The sequence below is a fragment of the Ruditapes philippinarum genome, unplaced genomic scaffold, assembly GCF_026571515.1.
Source record: "Ruditapes philippinarum isolate M1 unplaced genomic scaffold, ASM2657151v2 ctg1397_1_1_1_1, whole genome shotgun sequence".
Taxonomy (NCBI): Eukaryota; Metazoa; Mollusca; class Bivalvia; order Venerida; family Veneridae; genus Ruditapes; species Ruditapes philippinarum.
This window is the reverse complement of record NW_026859154.1, coordinates 307,478-332,720: the sequence shown is the minus strand read 5'-3', so window position 1 is coordinate 332,720 and position 25,243 is coordinate 307,478. Positions and strand designations below refer to the sequence as shown.

General features: G+C 32.7%; 1 protein-coding gene across 1 annotated transcript in view; it reads left to right on the top strand.

The window, feature by feature from the left end:
• Positions 1 to 24,677, top strand: part of LOC132755439 (protein mono-ADP-ribosyltransferase PARP14-like) — a 34,650-nt gene extending 9,973 nt beyond the window's left edge. Inside the window, exons 4-24 of the mRNA XM_060746301.1 lie at positions 698 to 2,597; positions 2,965 to 3,357; positions 4,675 to 4,923; positions 5,124 to 5,360; positions 5,716 to 5,866; positions 6,410 to 6,656; positions 7,041 to 7,361; positions 8,903 to 8,981; positions 9,279 to 10,022; positions 10,998 to 11,104; positions 11,446 to 11,679; positions 12,121 to 12,342; positions 13,424 to 13,529; positions 14,909 to 15,082; positions 15,554 to 15,745; positions 16,237 to 16,434; positions 17,492 to 17,676; positions 18,360 to 18,531; positions 19,469 to 19,611; positions 21,861 to 22,032; positions 22,392 to 24,677. Of these exons, the coding sequence (XP_060602284.1) occupies positions 698 to 2,597; positions 2,965 to 3,357; positions 4,675 to 4,923; positions 5,124 to 5,360; positions 5,716 to 5,866; positions 6,410 to 6,656; positions 7,041 to 7,361; positions 8,903 to 8,981; positions 9,279 to 10,022; positions 10,998 to 11,104; positions 11,446 to 11,679; positions 12,121 to 12,342; positions 13,424 to 13,529; positions 14,909 to 15,082; positions 15,554 to 15,745; positions 16,237 to 16,434; positions 17,492 to 17,676; positions 18,360 to 18,531; positions 19,469 to 19,611; positions 21,861 to 22,032; positions 22,392 to 22,672 (6,507 nt within the window). The 3' untranslated portion in view covers positions 22,673 to 24,677. The remainder of the gene's footprint in view (positions 1 to 697; positions 2,598 to 2,964; positions 3,358 to 4,674; positions 4,924 to 5,123; positions 5,361 to 5,715; positions 5,867 to 6,409; positions 6,657 to 7,040; positions 7,362 to 8,902; positions 8,982 to 9,278; positions 10,023 to 10,997; positions 11,105 to 11,445; positions 11,680 to 12,120; positions 12,343 to 13,423; positions 13,530 to 14,908; positions 15,083 to 15,553; positions 15,746 to 16,236; positions 16,435 to 17,491; positions 17,677 to 18,359; positions 18,532 to 19,468; positions 19,612 to 21,860; positions 22,033 to 22,391) is intronic.
• Positions 24,678 to 25,243: the final 566 nt, after the last annotated feature.

The following is a 25,243-nucleotide window of genomic DNA, read 5'->3' as shown; positions in this document are numbered from 1 at the left end:
CTAGAACATGTATTAACTAAGAATAAGTATCTATAACTGAAATGTTAGTATATTTTCTATGATGCAAAACAAATCTTTGTAAAATATTATTTAACAATGAAGTTGTAATATTGTCTGCTTTTATCTTACTTTCAACAAAATTTATTTTCAAACATTTCATCCGAATGTTTCAAGTTATAAATTGTACTGACTAGAAACATGTATTGAAAACGAATACTTTTGTCTTGTATGCTGCTTTGCAGTGTGTTTACTTTATTAGTGGTATATACAGTAAAAACTCTGAAAATCGGACCCTGTCCGGACTTGACCAAAAGTCCGGTTTTCAGAGGATTCCGGGTATTAGCGGTGTTTTCACTCCTGCATAGATAAAAGAAGATGACCATTACCTGGTAAATGAACATGTCACCTGTTGAGATTATGTTTAGATCTGCATTTAAATTGCTGTCCGGTTTTTTATGCATGTCTAGCATTAGAAACCATAGAAAATCGTTCGGTTTTCGGAATTCAGAGGTTCCAGTATTCAGAGGATTTTTTTCAATGAACATATAGGGAGAAAATACGGGACTTTTAAAATGGTCCGGTTTTCAGAAGATTCCGGTTTTCAAAGGGCTCGGTTTTCAGAGTTTTTACTGTACTTTATATGTTCCTGATGAGAGAATAAGTATAGAATTAATTTCATTCAAATGTTACTATACAGGAAACACCTGGAGATGGAGACTGGGATATGGGCGACAGTTTCAGGACGCGGGACTGTAATACTGACACCTCAGATGAATTCATTAATTCCTTTGTCAATGTTAAGTCTTACAAATATGAAAGTGATACAGATAGTGGTGATGACATTCATGAGCAAGATGTAGCAAATGCTAATCGTGAGACTGATGGACTTGATGACGCTTTAAATCTTACTGTGAAATTTCAGAATGAGTTTGAAACTTTGATTACAGAAATCGATTCATCTGATCAGTTTGATAGCGGAAAATCCAACGAAGCAGCTGACGAAGTCAAAGATGAATTAAATTTAGAAAATACTTCAAGGAATGTCAGTCCAATTGGAGAAGATCGAATACCTACAAGTGAGTTATTTGGCAGTGGTATTGAAGAATTGAAAGAAAAGGAAATAGATGAAATTACGATAACTAAATCTAAAGAGGATATTGATAAAACTGTCACTAAAGGGACCACTGGAGGTACAATAGATATTGATCGTGATACAAGAAAACCGGATAGAAAGTCATTTGATAGTGACAGAGATTTATACACGAAAGCAGATAAAACATCTCTTATATTGGAAAGCACGAAAACAAAGTCAAAGTCTAAATCAGGACATGAAGGAAATGAGTATTATGATGATGAAAAAGTTAGTAGTGTATCATCAAGTGAATTGTTTGAAAGCGGTGATAAAGTATCAAAGGACAATATGCAGGGACCTGATGATCTGTTTGACAAAACAAAAAGTAACAATGCTAAAAAACAAGCAGAGAACAGGAAAGAAATCACTTTCGATGAAACACATGTTAGTCCTACCCATTCAGAGACCAAAACAGATGCTGAAAAGTCTAAAAAAGCAATGAGTGCATCAGTGAGATCAGTAGATTTGTTTGGAAGTGGACATGAATCAATGGAGTTTCATAACATGGAAAAACAGGATCATTTTGAAGAAGCAAATAGAGAACAAGGAGCTGTGAATAAGGAAACTGATAATGAAACCGATGAAACAAAGTCAGAAGCTTCAAAGGAACAACCAGTGACCACTAATTTAGAAACTGGTGGTGGTGTTCAAGCAGGTAGTGGTATAAATCAAGGGGGACCGTATCCTTTCCAGGGAGGTCCATATCCTTACCAGACAGGACAGTATCCTTACCAGGGAGTACCATATCCTTACTTTGGAACAATGTTTCCAAATTCTCATGGCGCATCGAATGCGACATATGAATCTAACATGACCATGATGGGACAGAGACAACCTCAACCAAATGATACATCACCAGGAACTCCAGGCAGTGCATGTAACATGAACCAAATGCACCCGATGTACCAAATGCATCCCCAATGGCCGATGCCAATGCCTGTCCAAGTAAATGATAAAGGACAGCCTATATATCCTATACCTTTTCCTGGTATGATGCAACAAATGCAAATAGATGAAAAGGGCAACCCAATACAAAACTATCCTGGTATGCCGTTCTATTATATACCATACATTCCAAAACAACAACCTTTCCCCACACCAGGTCTCCAACAGTCAACCGAAGAGAAAAACCAAGCTATAGATGAGGGACATTCAGTCCATGCTCCTCTTTATACTGAACCAAATAATGTGGAAACTAACATCAAAACAAAGGATGGGTCAAAACCATTGAAATATGATTGTTCTAAAAGTTTGAATGAAACAGAAAAGTATGTTTATGATGTCCCCTACAGTAATCATCGTGGGCTGGCCAGACAAACATCAGCAAGTGATACACTTGGCAATACAGAGGATATTAGACCGTACAGTCTTGCAAGAGAAATCAAGACAGATATTGCCTCTGATAAGGAATCAGACAACATGGAACGGAAGATTACACAGTTGGAAAAAAATGTGTATAAGGAAGGTAAATTTTCTTATGACATGTTCACCATTGATACTGTGAGACTCGTAAATGTTACTTTATTTATTATCCCATATCCACCATTATTTATTAGATAAATAGTTAAATATAACTAGATTATTTTTTTTTTTAATTTTCAAATTTTAAAATGATTTTTTTATTTCTGATCTTTGATAAAGAAAAAATATGACTTATCCAGCAATAATATATGCTGTTCAAAGTGCATTCAAGGTGCATGGTTTGTTACCAGTATATGCCATCTTAACATTATTGTCCCTCATAAGTAACCATCATTTTTATTTATTTCTGAATATTGCTGATACTTCTTTATGTATATTATATATGTATAATATTCCGTTTTCTGTTGCAGAAAATATTTATGATGTTATTGATGAGGAGAAGTTGAAGTCTCTTAGACATAATTCAGTAAGTGATTCGGCACGTTCTTCCGCTCCACCTCCTGCTCCCCCTCGAACTCGTCCACCGTCAAAACCACGTACAACCGATACCAAGAAAAGCCGCCTGTCAGTATATGATGACAATGAATGTGAGGATAATTTGGAAGGGAATGACAACGTACAATCAGAAGGTGCTGAAGAGAGTTGCCGAACAATCCTTGTTACCGGATTATCTTTGGACGTTACTAAAGACGCACTTGAGCTTTATTTTGAAAACAAGAAAAAGACTGGCGGGGGTGAAATAGTTAGTGCAGTTATGAATGAGAAAAAGACGGAAGTTATAATAGAGTTTAAGGATTATGAAGGTATCTCACTGAAATTGTCACATTTCGAAAAAATCACATTTTTGTGTCGCCTTGAAAAGGGGTTACTTTTGTCGGCGGCGTCGGCGGCGTCTGTGTCGGCGTCGTTGTCGGCGTCGTCGTCGGCGTCCCCTAAAGCTTGTCCGCAGCATAACTCAGTCACTATAAGTCTGATTGACTTCAAACTTGGTATGCATGCTTCTTTCAATAACCTGAAGTGCAGTGCACAAGGACCGGTACTCTGCAGTTCTTATTTTTTGAGTTATTGCCCTTTGTTAATTTTCATACTTTAATTTTGTCCGGGCCATTTCTCTAAAACTAAAAAAGCTATGGACTTGAAACTTCATAGGATGATAGATCTCATTAAGAAGAAGTGCAGTGCACAAGAACCGGTACTCTGCACTTCCTAATTTTTGAGTTATTGCCCTTTGTTAATTTTCATACTTTATTTTTGTCCGGGCCATTTCTCCTAATGTATAAAAGCCATGGACTTGAAACTTCATAGGATGATAGGTCTTATTTAGAAGAAGTGCAGTGCACAAGAACAGGTACTCTGCATTTCTTATTTTTTGAGTTATTGCCCTTTGTTTATTTTCATACTTTAATTTTGTCCGGGCCATTTCTCCTTAAGTATAAAAGCTATGGACTTGAAACTTCATAGGATGATAGATCTCATTAAGAAGAAGTGCAGTGCACAAGAATCGGTACTCTGCATTTCTTAATTTTTGAGTTATGGCCCTTTGTTGATTTTCATACTTAATTTTTGTCCAGGCCATTTCTCCGAAAGTATAAAAGTTATGGACTTGAAACTTCATAGGATGATAGATCTCATTAAGAAAAAGTGCAGTGCATAAGAACTGATACTCTGCATTTCTTATTTTTTGAGTTATTGCCCTTTGTTGATTTTCTTACTTTCTTTATTTTTGTCCTGGTCATTTCTCCTCAAGTATGAAAGGTATGGACTTGAAACATCATAGAATGATAGATCTTATTGATAAGAAATGCAGTGCACAGATATGCTGCTCTGCACTTATTATTTTTTTTTAGTTATTGCCCTTTGTTATTTTTCATATTTCATTTTTGTCCTGGCCATTTCTCCTAAACTACATTGTTCACAAGGCGACACATCCGACTCGCGGAGTTCTAGTTATTATATGCATTATACTTTCTTCAGTTCTAGTTATTATTAGTAATAATACTAACATACAAATAAATTTGTATTCACATTATCCTTTTGTTCTATGATATAATTTGCGTGCTCATCAATCTTATTTCTTATGTTCCGTTGTTTTAAATGTCTTATTGATTCTTCAATTACAGATGCTAAGGAAGTTATTAAACGAGCTCACAATGGTCAACGATTTATTTTATGTGACTGTCAACTGCATGTTTCTGAATATCACCCACCACCTGTAGATCCCTTCAAAGTTTATATAACAGGAATCGCAGCTACAACTACCAATGAATGCATCACAAACTTTATAGCTGCACTAATGAATTTAGAGCCATTGTCTATAATACACGGGGAAACACCTGGAACAGCCCTCGTTACCTTCGGGTCAACTATAGGTAATACATTTGTCTTCTTTTAGATATCAATTGTGATACTTTTTTACACGTCTTAATACATGCAAAAGAATATTATTATTCCATCAAATAGTATATAAATACTAAATGTGTTCAAATAATATTTATTGACTGATATAAGTTAAAATTCTGATCTTTTGTTATTTATCACTTCATGCTTTACCTGTTATCTTTTCTGCCAGATGTAGCAAAGTTGAGAGAAGTATGTGAAAGACGCAAATGTGAAGGAAAATATTGGAAGATCTTTGATGTTGAAGTTGTTCGCAGTATAAAAGTTGAAGGACTCAGTGATAAGACTTCAACAGATACGTTGAGTCTTTATTTTGAAAATACAAGACGAAGTCAAGGCGGCGAGGTAGAATCAGTGCAATTTCGTGAAAATCATGATGATTTTATTGTGACCTTTAAACATTCTGAAGGTATGTGCATATTGGACAGTTTTTGTGTGTAAAAAAATAACAATACAATTTTCAAAGAACAAAAATTGAAAAAAAAAATTAATTATATAAATTGTTTCGTCAAATTAATTAACATACCCAATCCTTAGCTGCCAAGTCAGTTTAATTTTGTCTTTTATATGCTTTTTATACACGATGACATATTTATCAATGAAACCTTTCAAAGTTAATTATTTTCTGAATATTTGATATAATATATTATCTCAAATACAAGGTATTATTTTCTTATTGATTCGATTTATTGCACTTCAAAATAGTTTATCAATTGTTGTATGGGTGAAAATAAGTGAAATAAAATACTTTCAAATATTCACAGATGCGGAGCGTGTGTGTAATACTAATCATAAGGTTAATGGTGAAACGATTTCGGTCTCTCTTTTCTATTCATGTCTTGAGTTGGATGAAGATTTCATTGTAAAAATTCCACCGCCAATTCAGCTGGATGACGAAGATGACTATATTGTCAAGTATGGAGCATGTTTTATATTTAATCCTCATATTTGATTTATTTCTTTAGTAACTCACTTTGTGTCTCTGTTGTAATAGTATAATCTTTTAGTGGAGAATTATTGTTTTGTATTGGCTGATTTATATGCAGACACCAAAACATCTGAAGAATGTAATATGTCTTTGTTAAAAAGTTGTTAAATTTGAATTCATTTTTGTATGTCTTAACATGCCTTCTTTAAGCGATACTAGAGAATTATAAAGCAAAGATGTACAAATGTGCTATTTTTTGCTAAGTAGAAATTATAATTTACATTATGTCAGTTTATACCGCAGGAACTGCAAAATAATAGTCTATTATAAGGTTATACAGGCAGTAATTAAAGTTAAATGCAAAGCAACGCTCGAACGAAAATGTCACCTTACATAATTATGTTCCCTATTTTGCATCAAATCTTACCATTTACCAATACTTCAACATAAGGATGAATAAGATACAGAATAATTTATTAACAGTTCTACATTTTTGATTTCAATGACATATACACAGTCTTTCTTTTTAGATTCATCTTCAATTCAGAGCTGTATCGTGCACGTCTAGAGAGTAAGATTAAAGAAAACTACGGTGAGATTGTTTGGCCCCCTGCAGATAATGTTGGCAACATGAGTGTTCAGATAAACTGTAATGTCCACGAGAAAGACACCAAGGGACACGCTAAAGTGAAAAACTGGACAGAGACATGTTTATCGGTTGTAAAAGAGATAACAAATGGTTTAATTGTTGAAAGAAGTACAAATGTAGCTGTAGAGGTATTTTAAGATTTTCTCATTTCTTGGTTTGTGTGTTCTTAGCTGAAGATCTTCTTCAGTTTAAATAAGAACACATAATTTAAATTTAAATATATCCTTTGAAGCATAGAAAGTTAAAGTTAACAATTTTCATTTGTCTCTAAAGTCACGATATTTGTTACTAAACTTTAATTTTGTTAGTTGTACAAACACAGTGATGTAAGTTAGTTTAACGTGAATAAAATTCACCGAAAATAGATCTCCCTGTAACATGTTAAACTTTATAAAAAAACAACTGTTTTTCTATTATTTATTGAAGTTTAAGACTGTAATTTAAATAGTGGTACAGTTGTATTATTAGACACTTGGATCATACTAAAGTGACGAATTTATTGTTTTTAACAGGTTTGGAGTGAGCTTAAAAGACGATTAATGGAAATCGAAGTGTCTCATCCTGAATCCATTGCAGTTTTTCTAGAAGGCAGCAATTGTGTTATTGTTATGGTTGGTGAAAAACAAGTTGTCCAAACAATTGCATATAATGTCCAAGAAATCATAAATGAGATCGAAAAGAAAATACACAGTGAGAATCAAACAGTTACAAAAAGAAGAAAGTTTATGACGTATGAACTGGCCTTATTTAGGGCGTCAAGGCTTGAAGCATCCTTGAAGAAAATGCTTCAAGAAGTAGAAATTGACAATGATAAAAAGGAAATTTCGTTAAAGGTATACCAAAAGTATTCACTTTTTTGTTGAAATAAGAGAAGATAACACGAGTCTAATGTACAAAAGAAACATTGTTTGTTAAAGGTTGGGTGGGGGTTTGCGTGGTCGGAAAATATTGTTATAACGCTGTTACGCATGCGCGCGCCACCTTGGAGATGATTGAATGACTGGTGTGATATCTGTTGAATGTAAATCCAAGAATTAAATTAGAATACCAAAAAACATACTTTATTCTGTAAAAGTCAAGATGGAATATCTATATATTGAATATAATTATAATAATTATACATTTATTGCAATATTTATGCGATACTAATAAATTGAATTTTAACATAACTTTAAAAAGAACACTGTCTGATGATTAAGTAAAAGTTTGATTTGAATATTTAAAACCTGCTATATAAAATGTAAATTATGTATAAAGTATTAATTATGGAACAAGAAATGAATAATTATAATAATAATATTGTATTTTAGAGTTACAACATTTTCAATTTTGCCGTGTTGGGCTTTCTTTAGGGATTCTATATTTATCTATTTTAACATTTCTTATAAAGCAAAAACTGAACCTTATATATTAACCTCTGACAATTTAATATGCAAATTACTGAAAAGAGCCACTGCGCAAATCATAAAATTATTACATTATTGAGAAAAACAGTTTAAGATAAAATAAAATGAACATGCATTCTCTATTATTAGGTATGACCATCCTAATGCATTACCTTCACTTTGAAGAGTTTTCAAATAGGCTACTTTTAAATACATCAAAACTTAGGGCCGTGAGTTCAAACCCCAGAAGAGTCAAGTTGGGTCAACTTTTTTTTTTTCTTTTCATTTTTCTTTAACATTATTTATGAATCTCTCATATCCCTTTTGGATAGGAAAAAAGTGTTTAATTTTAATTATTTTATTAATATAGGTATTTTTTGGATAAATAATGCTAAATCTAATAACAAATATTGTACCTGATATTTTCAAAGTGCAATCAAATCTAAACTAGACCGACGAAAAGTACTTAATATTAAGATCAACCCATGTCCTTTTCAGAAAATTTAGGGAAACTTTGAAAACAGGCACTCATTTTTTTAATTAGACTCCCAACAGAAAGTGGTCAAACATGTGTTAAAAATGGACGCGGTAGGGTAACATTTTTATACATATTTAATAAATTTTAAGTAGAAGCAATCATTTTACTCATGTGGATTGTTAGCTGAATGTTACATTTTGTTTCTTACCAAAAATTAATGGGAAAATATTTTTCATAAGGATGATATTGTAGATTATTTAAAGGTTCCTTATTTCTGAAAAAGGGCACTTCTAACATCCAAGATTAAATTAAGAAAAGTGGCCATAACTCGATTTCTGTACGGTAAAGTTTGTTTAAATTTTGCATACAGGTGTCCTTTAAGGTATATATCTGACCTATGTTGTCAATTTTTCAGTTCCTTATAGTGCCCGTTAGGATGGTCATACTTAATTAGATTTTTTTTCAGAAAGTGTCATATTTCTTTACGTGTTTTTCTCATTTTTTAATACAGGGCAGTCAGAAAAATGTTGACAATGCATTGGAAAAGGTTGATAAAACGCTGAAATCCTTTGTTAAAAGACCAGTACCAGGTAGATTCAACTTTCTCTCTTGTTTTGTAAGACCAAAAGGTATCCTTAATGTTGAACATTATTTGTCCATCCCAGAATGGTGCATGTAAGTGATCACTAATACGAAATGCAGTTAGATTTTAGAGAAACATGTATACCAATGTCTAAAGGTAGTCTGAACTTAATACACTTATGTATTATTTTATTCAATTTCTATCATTATTACTATTATTTTTAATAACATTATTTGTATTATTATTATTATTGTTATTATTCATGTGTATACTGACAGACTGAAGGAAATACATTTGATTTCAGGAATATCGAGACAAATGATAAATTTACTTTTCAAGAGGGAAGCTAGACTCTTAGTGAAGAAGAAAATGATTGAGAAGAAGGTAATGGGCGTCTGGGACGTAATAAAAGGAACCAACCTTATTATGTATAGCAAGAATGAAAAAGATTTAGATGTTGCTATAGAAATTCTACAATCGTCAATAATCATGGATACCATAATGCTGGACGATGAAAAAAGTAATATTCTCAATAGCACTGTAGGCAAGACAAAGGTAGCAGAGTTTGAAGAGAACTATCAAGGTTGTATTTTGTTTGAAATTGCACCGGGAGAAATGCGTTTTGTCTGCGTTTCGGACATTCATCAAGAAATTAAGGATGAGTTTACAAAACTATTCGATCTGCACTCTGTCATTTCAAAATTTATTCCTACCAAATCGGGAATATTTAGCTATATCATTACACACAATAAGCGCGATATTGAAGGTATTGAACGACAATACCAACGCTTATCTGTGGCGATAGAAGTTAAAGACAGTAGACGAAACCCTGGTTTTGTTGTGAAGGGCAAAAAGGATGGTTGCAAGCTTGCTATAGACAAATTACAGCATTTAATAGATTCTGTTGTATGCAAAGACCATATTATTTCATGGCCGGGTTTCGACACGTTCATTCTAAGCAGCGAAGGAAGGAGGAGCATACAATCAATTGAAGTAAATGAGAAATGTGTTATCAAAGTTTCATCTGAGGTTTTGAGCTCAGGATTAGGTAAACCCAATACATTACCTAATACCACTTAAATGTTTCTTAATTTTCTTTAAAAGTAGGTTCTATGAAAATAAAGAAGACATTTTCTCCTGCTATGCTTTAGTGTACAGTTTAGGAAATTTTTATCTGTACTAACTTCACTCTTCACACACTAACTTATCAATATAAAGTTCATGATACCTTATTAGAGCTATTATTCGAGTTATTTCCCTTTTATCGAGAACGACTAAAGGCCCATTATGCCCCAGAAATGCTTTTACTGTTGATTGCCAAAAGCTTTTTATTTTTGGTTTCCTGTAAAAGTTTTCTATAGTTTCCAAAAGAGATACTCATTGGCCATTTACCTGAACAGTTTATTGCTTCTTTAATTTATTTTGTATTAGGACAGTTATAGTGATTTAGTATTTTGTATGGCAGTCAAAATACTACTTTGTTTACATTTTGCGATTTTTATGACAACTAATTTCAGATTTAATGCCATTTACTTCCATTGATAAACATTTATCATGCTCTTCATCTATCATTTAAACGTCAAAAACTCGTGTTTGTCCTTTGTAAAGAAGGAAAAAATCATTCGTTTCTGGGCATAGTGTGCTTTTTCCCGGCAATTTTGATATACACATGTATCTTTTTTCTCTGCAACTTTTTTTATTGACGATACGTTTTATATGTAATATGTTGAGGATGTATGAGATATAATTATGTTACCTTCTTTTCTATTCTCTCGTTTTATATCTGAGTGAAGAAATAAAACCTTTCTGGCAAATTTGTTAATGACAAGAATAAAGATCGACCGGTTACATATATGTTCACCAAACACAAGTTTTTGTTTTTAAAATGATTTATTATGAAATTACATTAGATTCAATTATGCAAACTGATTTTCTTCAGCATTGAAATTAACAACTACATGTATTTCTGTAGAATGAATAATCAAACTATGATTTCAAGAAAGTCCTTTATCTATATCTGTAGAAAGCACCATTCACACTGCCGTAGCTTCTAAAGAGCCCAAGGAGCGGACAAGCACAGCTGGAAAAATAATAAAAGCAGTTAAGATTGGAACTTTAGCTTCTGAACAGGTAATTATTATATTGACAATTATATGTTGAAATAACTATGGTATTTTGTTTTTCCTATAGTTATTTGCTTTTTGTTTATTTTTTGCTCCTTTAACTTATTTTTGGTGGTATCTTCAAATCATAATTCTCTGAAAGTGACGTTCTACTAATCCCATGTGATTTCATAAGCAGCGGTGAGAGACAAATGGCCATTACACGACTCAATGTACCAGCTCATTTGGCACATAGAAAGTTCGCCTTGCTGTTAATCACCCTAGCGAGCCCTGGATCACAAATATGGTCGTCTGTAAAACAGACAGATGAGTTACTGCCGGATAGCTTATTGCAAGTTTATGTTTCAGGTTGACGTTATCGTAAACTCAACAAACCGTAATCTTGATATGAATGTTGGCGCAATATCTCGTACTTTGTTGAAAGCTGGGGGTGATATCATCGAGAGAGAATGCAAGAAGAATTATGTGGACGGTATCAAGCCGGGAGAGGTAGCAGTTACAACTGCTGGAGCCTTGTCTTGCAATGAACTTTACCATGGACTTCTTGTTAGATGGGACGGTGGCCAGGGTCTTGCAGAAAAGGTATAGCATTCTATTACTCTGTTTATGTTGTTTCCTGTAAAAAATGAAGTGTACTTTGTATCAGTCATTCTCTTTCCAAATGATAATTATGCTAAAATAAGAATGGAAAGATTTATTTTTACTTTTGGTATTATTCATATAAAGATACCTGACTAATAACAGATTTATTTTTACTTTGGGTATTATTTATATAAAGATACTTCATTTATATAAAGATACCTATCAAAAGTGAAAAATGATTGTGATATATTTGAAATAACATGTGATATAAAATATGAACCATTAGGTACATTCTGGGGTTTTATTGTTAGTACATAATTATGTTAATGTCTTTTGTCAGCAATGGTTTAGTGAAGTTTTTGTATGCCATTAAAACCAGATAATAAACAATCTATGTGTCCTTCATGTCAGTAAAGTAACATTTTAGATCTTTTTTTCAAGGTAATGGTCCATTTTATAAAGTGTTGCCTTACTCTTGCAAGTGCATCAAAGCATACATCAATAGCATTCCCGGCGTTAGGAACTGGTGCAATGGGGTTCCCTGCCGATACTGTTGCACAGATCATGTTTGAAACTGTGGATGCATTTGAAGCTAAAAATCCTGACACAAGTTTAAGAACAGTGCGTTTTGTAGTATGGTCAGAAGACAAAGCTACAGCCAGGGTAAGTAGATACTGAAGCACATTCAGTTAGTGACATTCAAAATTTAAGTTTATAATTATGTATGTTAATTAAACACAGATTTTACTGTACATATGAAATGTGTTTATATGGAGATTTATCGCTACAAAAGGATTCAAATGATAAGTAACTAAGGTTTAACCTGTATTCCTTTACAAATATGTCCTTTTATAGGATTTGATGTCAGCTTAAGTGACTATTTAGCCATTTCTTTTTCATTTTTTTCTTTTCCATACAATGTATATGGATCTGTGCTGTTTTAACCTGCGTCTGACCTGATGATTCTTTTAAAGACAAAAACAAAGTTTAGGTTTTTTTTTAAAATTAATATTCAACAGGAATTTACTGCTTCTTTGTGTATAGTTTAAATATCAAAGTCAGTGGTAATAATTAGGCCAAAACGAATGTTTTTATAGACCATTACCCTGTCATAAAAATAAGTAATTTGAACTATGACCTTATGGTTTGTCACCTTGCAAAATTGGGCTTAACATGTCCATTGGAGTTTGTATGAGTTTGGGCTTCTCTGATATTGGTTGACTAAGATTTTTTCCAAGTCGCTGTAACATAATTTTACAGCATAAATGTCCAATAATGCTTCCTTCAAGCGAAACATGTATTGATTAATTTTAGCAGATGTTGAATTTTCAAGCAGAGTTCTTATTGTTACCCACTGCCACTAAAAATAAATTCATTTCAATGGCTCTTATTTCTTATTTTCCAAATATATTTTCTTTTAAATTTATTTCAGAACACATTTCTTGTTTGTATACTGTAATATGAGATTGTAGAATTCAGATATTTAAAGTATTTTTATAAATTAGATTTAAAAAATTCAACACATATTTAAATAATAAAATATGGAAAAAAAGTGAACCATATTCGCCTTTCCTGTATTCTGAAAAGTAAATAGTTATTAGAAGCTGATTCTGAAAATGTAAAAAGTAGGTCAATATTAACGTATCAGCATATATTTCATTTGATAGACTGTTTGAAATCACAAATATCTACCGGTGAATGTCGTAAACTTGGAGATTTTATTCTATTATAATTTTTTATAAAGGCTTTTAAAGATATGGAAGCTAAAGCAGGTTTTCAACGATCAAGCGAAAGTGGAATAAGACGTAGTTACCTCCAATCGGAAGCGGCCAATAATCTTATCGTTAAAAGTATGTACATGTAAAAGTGTTATGACAGAATTGTATAAGAATTAAGTGCCCTTGCAGATTTTGGCTAAATATAATTGATATTACCAGCAACATATCTCTTCTTGGTCATTGCTATAGATTAGATTCTTCATTGATAGCGAATTCCTTTTTACTTTTAAAGTTTTAGTAGTTACTAAATGACCCACTTTTTCGGCGCGGCCACCATCAAAATGATACATCAGGGGTTTGCCAGGAGGGGGATGTGCCCCCTTCTGTTTGAGGAATTTGAAGGGGGGCGGAGTGCCCCTCATCGCCAAGAAAATTTTGGACATGTAACAGGCTAAAAGTGGCCTCAGGTCGATCTTAAGGTGACGTCGAACCAACGCTGAAAAGCCTTTTACTCTATCTCATTGCATTGAGAAGTTGCAGCACTTTTAAATCAGTTTTGATGGAGAAAAACTATGCAAATTAGTGATGTTTCGCAATTTTGAGATGTCCCCCGTTGCCATGGTAACAGGAAATTTAAGATTGAGCATGTTGTTACAGAGGTTATGGTTCAGTGAACATATATGCCAAGTTTTATCAGTATTGAAGCATTTTTCATAGTTTTATAGCATTTGGAACTTGTAACAGGATGCTTTTCAATGAAAACGGTCATTTGTCACAATATGCTCATGGGGTAAAGGTTAAAAGATAATGTGAGAAATTCACTATCATTAAACCATGACTATTATTTTTCATAGATATATCTCAAAAGTAGTTTTGTTTATGAAATTCATAGAATACATACATACACTAAATAAATCTATTAGTGTTTATCATAAATGGTCTCGGCTCATACGTGTTCCAATTATAATCAGATCTTGCTGAGATTTTCAATAGATACATTTGAGAGATAGAATGATTTGCATTCCATTGATAAGATTTTATAACACAAATTTAGCACAGATGCTCAATAAATGTGATTGTATCATGATATGATGGAATATCATAACATAAAATTTATTTATTAAAATAAATTCAGAATGGTTAGTTCAATATTGATGGAAATATGAGACCATTTATAAATGAAAACTTATAAGATTTGTTAAGTTTATGTACCATTATCCAGACCCCCACCTTGTGGCTGAGAGTATATCTTTACGGATCAGACTTGCAGCCATCAGACTTGCAGCCATCGTTTAACCCTGCACGATCGTTAGAGGCGAATAAAGGGGTTCAAATTACTTGAGTCTATGCATCTCATATCTCCGGTTGGTCAGGTGGTTTTGACCCCTGGTGTTGGTTTAAGTTTGTAACACCCAAGCTTAGCCAAAATCATCTTTCGTGTTTTGGCACCATATGACAAACTGTGTTGGTGCTCTGTAAAACCAAACATACAATCAAAAAATCCTTTCCAGATAAAGGTTATAGCACAACCATTGGACCTGTGTCGTTAAGCATTGTTAAAGATGATTTGACAACATTTACATCTGGGGCAATAGTAAACAGCACCATGGAGGATTTAAATTTAAACAGTGGCGCCATCTCGCGGGCTATTTTAGGTGCTGCAGGATCAACAATTCAAAATGAAGGTAAAAAAATTTAATATGTTTATGAACAAAAATATAAGAACTTATTATGAATGATACATATTTGGTTTTGCATAGATAATCATTTAAATATATAATTCATCTGTCTATTAACTGGAAAGAATAAGTACACATGTAATTATGTTTACTTGAATATATAGACATTTTCACAATAAGCAAACATTTCTTGTGTGTGTTTTGACGAATTATAAATAATGTTCTTTCTCGTTGATATATCATTAGTGTGATTGTCTTTATGCGTATTTCAGTATTTTTATTGCTTCAAAAATGTAAACATTCCATGTTTAAGTATATACATTACTATAAAATTTAGGACGTTAATTGTGAGTTTAATTTCTTCGTTTTAACATAGGCATTAAACCATCATGATAATACAATTATTTTCTAGCACATTTAGTTTTCATTTGTATGTCAAAAGTACTGCCAGTCTTACATTAATTGAAATATTTGTAGCCCTGCTGAGAAAGCAACATTTTATGAGGGACGGTTTTGTTGTCACCAGCCCAGGGCGATTACTTTGTTCAAATATAATACATGTTAAAGCTAGAAACAGTTTAGCTGGATGGGCAGAGAGTATAAAGAAATGTTTGATGGAAACTGAACGCTTGGGTTTGAATTCGATTGCTTTCCCTGCTCTTGGAACAGGTAACGATGAATAACATTGTAATTAATCTCCTTCAAATTTGCACAAAATGTATATTAAAGGACTCCGCCTAAAAACATAACTTTTGAAATTCTTACATAGATCAAGTAAAGCTTTTAAGACGGAAAAATCTGTCAAAAAAGTAGTTGAAAATCGATTTATTTTGTGATTCTTAGGTAAATTGGAATAAAAAGGTTCAACCCTTCCATGTTTTGGTCGCTCTGTACAATAAAAATATGATGATTCTGGAAAAACGAGCTGAGGCAATTGATATGGCTATTTACACACAAATTATTGGTCCAGACTGACATCAGATGGATGGTAAACAAATATCGAAAAAATATTTTTAGAAACTTTATGTCAAACAGCATATTTGCCACTACTGTCTATGAACAGGCTCAATCAAATTGGGCCTGCAACATTTTAATTTGCCGTTTTTATTTTTATGAATCATTATAGATTACTGCTCACAATACTCATTTTTGATTTATAGGTGGAAAAGGGATATCAGCAGACCGCATGGCAAAAACTATGATAGATGCTTTCCAAGATTATATCAAGTCTTCAGACTTTAAAAAATGTCTTAAAACAATTCGTATTGTGATTTTTGAAGAAAGGATGCTAGAAACATTTATTTTCGAAACCAAGGCAGAGCTGGATACAGAAAAGCCGGCAAAATGGAGGAGCTATTGTAAGCATTGTTTTGTAATATCTTGATTGATGAAACTCGTACGATATGTCTTCTGTTCTTCCCAAGATAAGCTCTGACGGGCATTTAATGTTTATTCTGTCCAGATGTATGATATTCACTATCGTTATTGTTTGTATTTTGTGTGTGTGTGTTTTACATATCCGTATCCCGTCAATGTTATTCTTACATGAATTTTGAAATAATGTGGTTAGAATATTGCTTATAATATAGCATTGTTTCACATTGAACACACTTGACATCTGCAAGATTCGTGTCTATAACTTGAAGGTCAAGGTCATATTAAGGTGACAGTATATCAAAATGTTTTTCGGGGAAGTCGTAAATATTTCATTCAAGAATGACATATTAACTATTATCAGACAATGTGTCATATGCAAAACCTTTGTGGCTAGGATCTATGTATGATCGTCTGTCACATAAACATTCATAAGTGTGTTAATACTTTGTAGTCTGCCTGCTAAGCTCAATAGGTGAGCATCGGATTAGTAATTTAGGGTTCGATGGTTTGATTCTCTGGCGAGACGTGATTTCTCCGTGACAGTTGATCTCGGACATTAAGTCGTATTGTCATTTGTCTCTCACAGTGATTCAGAAATCATGTGGAATAAGAAGGCGGTCACATACGGAGAAAATTGTAATTACATGTTAGTTATACAGTAAAGCCGGTAAGGTGAATCGACTGCTGAGATAACATCTAAAATATGTTGAAAAAATAATCGGCGAAAAATTAGATAAAGAAAGAAACAAACAAACACAAATACTTTGCAGAATGTGCATATATATTTTATTGACAGGATTTTAGAACATATGTTATTTCTTTTCATTTGTATGTCAACCATATAATTTAGATTCTTAAATGATGCTTACATGCATGTACAGCTCTATAATTTGAATGTAAGTAAATTACTTGTACGTATTACCATTTTATTTGGATGAACCATTCATGTCCGAAGTTTATGTACCATATGTGTTTTCAAAAACTATGAATGTTGTTTTAGATTTTTTTATCTTTAGCAATTCAGGTTTTAATTTTCAGTACCTGATTGGAAATTTTGGGATAAGAAAACCCCTGAGGCTGAGAACATCCCTAAAGTTACTATGCATATCTATTGCGGATCTAAGTATTTGGTCGATTTGGTTGTCAAGAAAGTTGAAGAAATCCGACAGGAAAAGAACGTTTTTGTTCCAACAATATTTCTCGAACATATGGATGACAAACTAGTTAGTTCTTAAATGTTTTTTTAAATGTTGAGGACAAGGTAGATGTACCAACTTTTCTCATGCTGCATGTAATATTTACTCAAACATTTCTGATTTTCCATCTTTAAAATTACTCATCTAAACTTCTAGTTTAGTTTGATACCACTTGTCCCCCAGTTTTGTTTTCTGATATTGTTATAACATTACCAAAATCGGACAGAAAGAAAACCTTTTAAATAATTTATTGCCATTATTTTTACTACTTCATTATACAATAGCACAAATGTTGATTGTTTATTGTAACGTGGTCGTTAAAGAGAAATTGCTGGAATCTTAATAATCCTTTGATGAACTCATTGATGGTTCTTCTATTTATATTTGATACGGATTGCACAGATTTAGAAATTAAGCGAGTAAATCTTGTTACATGAATGTAAGTGCTTATTGATACCGATTAAATTTTTTATAATCAGCAAATAAATCAAAGTTTGCGAACAATGTCATTATAAGTATAATTGTATCAGATATTATCCTGAACACTGATGAATCCAAATAATCTCTTTAAATCTCTCTTACAGCATTATTAAAGCATACCAAAGATGACCGTTTAGTGTATTTGTTGGATTGCATACGAACATGATAACATTTATTTTTCACAACACAACAAGATCATATACAGTATACTTGTGTACGGTTTATTGCAGAAATCTGACTTGAGACGTATTGGACAATCCCTTGGAGTAAAAGTTGTTATAGATAAATCTCGGGTGAAAGTCATGGGATATGGCCAGTCTGTTGCAAACGCCAACAAAAAGTTAGAAGAATATGTTAATAAGATAGCAGATGATTTGAGGAAAGGAAGTGTTGCATCTTCAGGTTTGTGAAATAAATGTCTCATTGGCACTTTTGTTCTACATGTTTAAATAGTACTTAGTTCTTTTCCAAGAATATGTAAACAAAGTATGCTGAATTATTATGGTCATGGTGTTAGCCTAAAGGAAGGATTACTATAAGTGGGCATCCACGTCCATATCTGCGCCAGCCACTGGCTGGAAAGTTTTTGTTTTAATCACCATTTTTGCTTAGCCGATGGTGGTATTCGTTAGAAAATCAAAATATTCACATGACTACTACTTTTTCCTGTTTGCAAGCATATACTAGTAACTCTGTTTTTAAAATTTAAATGGCGTCCGTGGCTGAATGGTTATGGTCATTTACTTCAAAACACTTGCCCTTCACTGCTGTGGATTCAAATCTCGTCAGAGACTTTGAATTCTGCAATTTGAGGAAGCTATTCAATTAATTTGTGGTTCTACTCGGGTGCCCGTTCGTGTGTAAAATTATGTGCGGATGGGCACCTAAAATCTTCTTCCACCAAAAAAGCTGGAAAGTCGCCATAAGACATTTACTGTGGTTGTACGACGTAAAACACAATAATATCTACAACTTTGATTTTTTTCAATATTTTTATACAATTTCACTCTTGCAGCAAATAGTTTAATGCATTGCTTTGAAATAAAGTTAAAAAGTATAATAATGATATTTTCAGTAGCGTTTTTCTGTGCTTTCTGGAAAATGCTCACCGATTTTTATAGAATTTTCAGTCTGTGAGTCTGCCTGACCTTTTGCACCAAACTCTTAAAGGTATTGTTTCCCTGGAAACATTGTTTACTCATTTATTACCTTTACATCAACTTGTATGCAACGAAACACGACCTGTTAATTTCATTTAACTGGTTGAGATATGATTATTTATCAACAGCGTTGCCATGCTATCAAAAACATTTCTAGCACTGACCTATTTATAATTTAGTGAAGCTGCCAAAGATCTGGTCAAAGATGAAGCTCAGCGATCCTACGATCTTTGAAGTATTGAGACCTTCTGCCAGTGATTACATAGTAGTGAAAAACAAATTTCTGATTGAAACTGGCTATTTAACGACATGTATCGTCAAGGTAAGGTCATTTTTCATTTCTCACAATTAAAGTAATACATAGACATAAATAAGGAAAAGTACATGATTTTAATAAATGGTCAACAAAAATTTATGGAAAATAGACAATCAAAAACTTTTAAATGTAGGCTTTCCCATAAGGCAAAGGCTCGAATTTTCCAAAAACATTTTTTTTTATAGTTCATCCTTGGATGGATGTATGGATATATGTATGTATGCTTGGGTCTATTCTAGTAGTGTAGCTGTTATTATTGCTACCTGCTCTCAAAGAGGTATTTACGAGTAATAATCGGTGTATTTTTAGTATTTACATGTAATGTTTGGTCATTCATTTCTTGCACCTTTATATCTTATATTCTCTGGGGAGCATGAAGGTCTATTCTTGAGCCTTGTTGATATAATTATACTGTGATAGTTTATATTATTTCTACAATGGTAGCAATAGTACATTTCTGTTTGACAATGACTTCAATTTTTACACCCCCGAAACGAAGTTTTTTTTGGGGGTGGGGGGGGGGTGGGTGGGTATATAGGAGTCACCCGGTGGTCGGTCGGTTTGTCCAGTTGTCCGTTGCATTTTCCTTGTCCGGAGCATAACTTGAAGACTAATGGTTGGAATTTAATATAACTTCATACAATGATCAAGCACATTGAGAGGAAGTGCAGGGCACAAGAACCATAACTCCTCTTGACTAATTACAGAGTTATTGCCCTTTGTTACTTTTCCTTGTCCGGAGCATAACTTGAAAACTACTAGTTGGAATTCTAAACAACTTCATAAAATTGTCAAGCACATTGAGAGAAAGTGCAGTGCACAAGAACCATAACTCTATCTAAAGTAATTACAGAGTTATTGCTTTCTTTTGTCCGGACCATAACTTGAAGACTAATTGTTGGAATTCAATATAACTTCATACAATGGTCAAGCACATTGAGAGGAAGTGCAGTGCACAAGAACCATAACTCCATCTTGACTACAAAGTAACTGCCCTTTGTTACTTTTCCTTGTCCAGAGCATAACTTGAAAACTACTGGTTGGAATTCAAAACAACTTCATACAATGGTCAAGCACAATAAGGGGAAGTACAGTGCACAAGAACCATAACTCCATTTTGACTAATTACAGAGTTATTGTCCTTTGTAACTTTTCCATTGCTTTTTCTGTCCGGACCATAACTTGAAGACTACTGGTTGGAATTCAATACAACTTTATACAATGGTCAAGCACATTGAGAGGAAGAGCAGTGCACAATAACTATAACTCCATCATTACTCATTACAGAGTTATTGCCCTTTGATACTTTTCGGAGCAAAACTTAAAACGTACTGGTTGGAATTCAAAACAACTTTATACAATGGTCAAGCACAATAAGAGGAAGTGCAGTTCACAAGAACTACAACTCTGTCCAGAGTAATTATAGAGTAGTTGCACTTTGTCTTTTTTCCATTGCTTTTTTCTTGTCCAGAGCATAACTTGAAAACTACTTGTTAGAATTCAATACTATTTCATACAATGGTCAAGTATATTGAGAGGAAGCGCAGTGCATAGAAACCATAACTATTTCTTGACTCATTTAAAAGTTTTTGCTTTTTGTTACTTTTTATTGTCCAGTGCATAACTTGAAAATTAATGGTTGGAATTCAATGGAACTTTATACAGGGCAGTGAGATGAAGTGCAGTGCACAAGAACCATTACTCTATTTGGACTTATTACAGTTATTGCCCTTTGTTCCTTTTTTGTCCAGTGCATATCTTCAAAACTAGTAGAAGAAATTTAATACAACTTCATACAATGGTCAAGCACAATGAGAGGAAGTACAGTGTACAATAACCATAACTTTTTTGTTCCTTTTCCTTATCTTTCTGGACTGATTACAGAGTAATTCAATAAAACTTCATCAATGGTCAACCACATTAAAAGGAAATGCAATATGCAAGAACCACAACTATCTTTAATTGCCCACAACCATAACTCTATTTCAATTCTTTTACAAGGTATTCTGTTGCTAGTAACATCCTCATTTTCGAACCAGTCTTGCGGAGGTATTAATCACATTTAGTGATAGTTCTAGTATTTCTTTGAAATCATTTTAATATACATGTAATTCTATTTTCATTTCTTAAAAGAAAGAAATTGCTCAGAATTAAAGATCACATAAAGGATATTTAAGATGTATCAAGAAAGAAAAACAATTTGGTGAGATTTAAGCTCATGAAGATTTCTTTTTACATCAAATTTATATTTTAAGATTGAACGAATACAAAACCCTACACTGTTTATGCAATATGCCGGAAAGAAAAAGCAAATGGAAATACTAAACAAAGGAGGAAGGAATGTAGAGCAGATGTTATGGCACGGGACAAAGGTTACAGCTGTCGATAATATTAAGAACAAAGGCTTTGATAGGAACTATAATTCAGGTTATATATTTAACTTTATCTACTTAGAGGTTTCAATTACGTTCGAAAGCATGGTTTAAAGTATATTGCCATTTAACACTAGGGTTGTGTTCTAGTATATAAACGATATATGTTGAAAATAAGTTTGTTGTCTCTATTTATGAATTACAATGAACGGCAGTCATTTGTTGTAGAATGTGAGTTGAAAAACTTAAGCATTTTATAGTTATTGTTCTAGATAAAGTTATATAATTTCCTAATCTACCTATCTCTAAAAGAAATCATAACTTTATATTTCAAGGTAATACTTAAGTCTCAAAACTAAAGTTTTTAAATGTACACTTACGTTTCAAATTTTAAACTTGTTACTTTGTCTACAGGATCATCACATGGTGTAGGTGTGTATTTTGCTATGAAAGCCTCTACATCTGCTAGTGGTTATTGCAGTCCAGACCAATATGGTCACAAACATATTTTCTTGGCACACGTCTTGACAGGTGAATATTGTGTTGGCAGGGGAGCTATCAGAGTACCTCCCACAAATCCTGCGTTATCGTCGGGCACTTTTGACTCTACAACAGACAATGTACAGGCTCCAAACTTCTTTGTTATTTTCCATGATGCCCTGGCATATCCATCCTACTTGATAACATTTAAGTAAATTAATGATACACTTAAGTTATGGAAGCAGTTTTCTTTTGTACGATGCTTATTATTTTCCTCTGCCAATTCAAACGCCGATCTAAAAATAAATATGCATTTTAATTAAATCGAACAGAATTATGTTCCTCATAATTCAATCTGGTTTCAACTGAGAAAGTTTTCATTGAAACTGTTTGCTGTGTATCAAATTTATATAGATTTTGTACATAGATTGTATATGCACATGGATATCTTTACTGGGTTATGAGTTAAAAATATATATAGCCGCCAAAATTTCATTGTTTGCAAAGAAACATGTATTTTATTTATATTGTTGGAACTTTCAATGTATGTCATATTTCTTTTTCAATTATTTCTTTCCTTTGTATCAGTATAATTTGTTATTGATAAATGACTCTGTGATTATTAAGGTTGTATTGTAAATTAAAATGACCTGGCAATGTTAGTCAGAATTGTAATTGAACACTGCATTACTTGGTCAAATATTTGCTGTAAAATATACAACGTTGGACAACACTTTTAAATAACTTAAATTAATATGCTTAATGAGAGTGCAATTTTTTTTTATAAGTCTTTTGTGCTAAATTGTCTATGATATATATTGGACAGTCTTAAGACTCTTCTTGTGATTTATATAATGTAAGTTAATCCGTATATAGCGTGTGTGAGTTGTGTTGATATACTTTCATAATGCCTTGTTTAAAGCAGCATGAAAAGTTTGAAAATGTATTTCTAGGTAAAATGCTGTAAAGTGAACAAAGAAAATAATATACATATTGCAAATGCAAACTACACTTAAAATTCAAGTAAATTACGCAAAAAAGAGGTCAAAATATATACATTTGTACAAAATTTGCCCTTACTATGATAGACATGCAGTATAAATAATATGATGAACACTAAAAAAGCAGTTTTTAATCACACATAACATGCATTTTTTTACTTGAATATTCGACCTTTTCACTTTTCAAAAATCTTTGTACATTTTTCATCTGGAGGCATGCAGCTTTAATTTATATTTGTTAGTTTAACCATGAGTCAGTATTTATAGATACTACAATAGTGAGTTATCATTAAGAGCTATTATAAGTAGCCACAATCTGACAATAAGGAAAAGACGTGATAAGAAGCCTGCTATCTCCAATTCATGGAATGAATGACTACGCTTTGAGCTAAAGCTGCTGGTTTTAAAACTTACCGTATTACATTTAAACACTAACCGTGTTAAAACCAATAATTATAATATCGTTAGTAAGGTACAAAATGACATGTTTGAAGAGGGCAATTTTTGCATTCAGTTTTTTGCAAACAGAATCTATTTGATAATGCCAGTTTTATCTACATAAATGCCCAATAACTTTTGAAATGTAACATTTTCTAGAGTTGTATCAGGAGAGGATTACATTTCTCCACCTTTTTTGAAGAACCAATTATCATGCAAGGACATATTAACAAGGATGCACCAATCATTAATAGCAGTTAAATTTTTTTTTGTAAATTATCTTCTATTTCTAGTCACCGGATTGGTAAAGTGTAGAGTCATCTGCATACAAGTCTATAATAAGATCATTACAGGGTATAAATATATCATTGATATAAATAAAAAATAGTAAGGGCCCAAGATAGGATCCTTAAGGAATTCCTGATTTCACCACTAAAGTGTCAAATTTTATATTACCTACTTGAACTGTCTGTTTTCTGTTTGATAAATAGAAACAAAAAAGTTTTTTTCAGAAAAATGATATAATTTCAGTTTGTGCATCAAAACGTCATGATCGACAAGATTAAATCAAAGAAAATTGCACCTATCATTTTACCATTATCAATATCTTTGATCCAAGCATCAACTAATCTAAGTAATTCTGTATTACAAGAATGATTGTCTGTCATGTATAATTTTTGTATTTTGAAAAAATGCCTGAAGATGTGACGCTATATACTGCAATATATTGTTCAAATGTTTTTGAAATGTTGGGTAGAATTGAAATTGGGCGATAAAATTTCAGAAAAGTCTCTACTTTCTGATTTAAACACAGGCAAGACACGAGTTTCCTTAAGTTTTTAAGTAAAAATACCCAAATAAATGCTATTATTAGTCCCCTACTGGTTTAACTGGAGGGGACTTTAGGTTTTCCCTCCGTCCGTCTGTCTGTCCGTCTGTCTGTCTGTCAGTCTGTCTGTCAGTCCGTCAGTCCGTCTGTCCACAAAACTGGATCCCGCGATAACGCAAAAAGTACTGAAAAATATTTTTATGAAACTTGATGTATGGATAGATGGCAGTATGGAGATTATGCACGTCTTTTTTTTTCTTCCTATGTTGAAAATTCTGGTTGCTATGGCAACAAATAGTCTAAAAATATGGCAAATTTAACACATAAACTGGATCCAGTGATAACTCAAAAAGGACTGAAAATATTTTTTTGAAACTTGAAATATGGGTAGATGGCAGTCAGGAGATTATGCACATCTTTTTCTTTTCTTCCTATGTTGAAAATTCTGGTTGCTATGGCAACAAATAGCCTGAATTTCAAGATTTCTAATTTAAATTTTTCAGCTTTTTCACTATAAG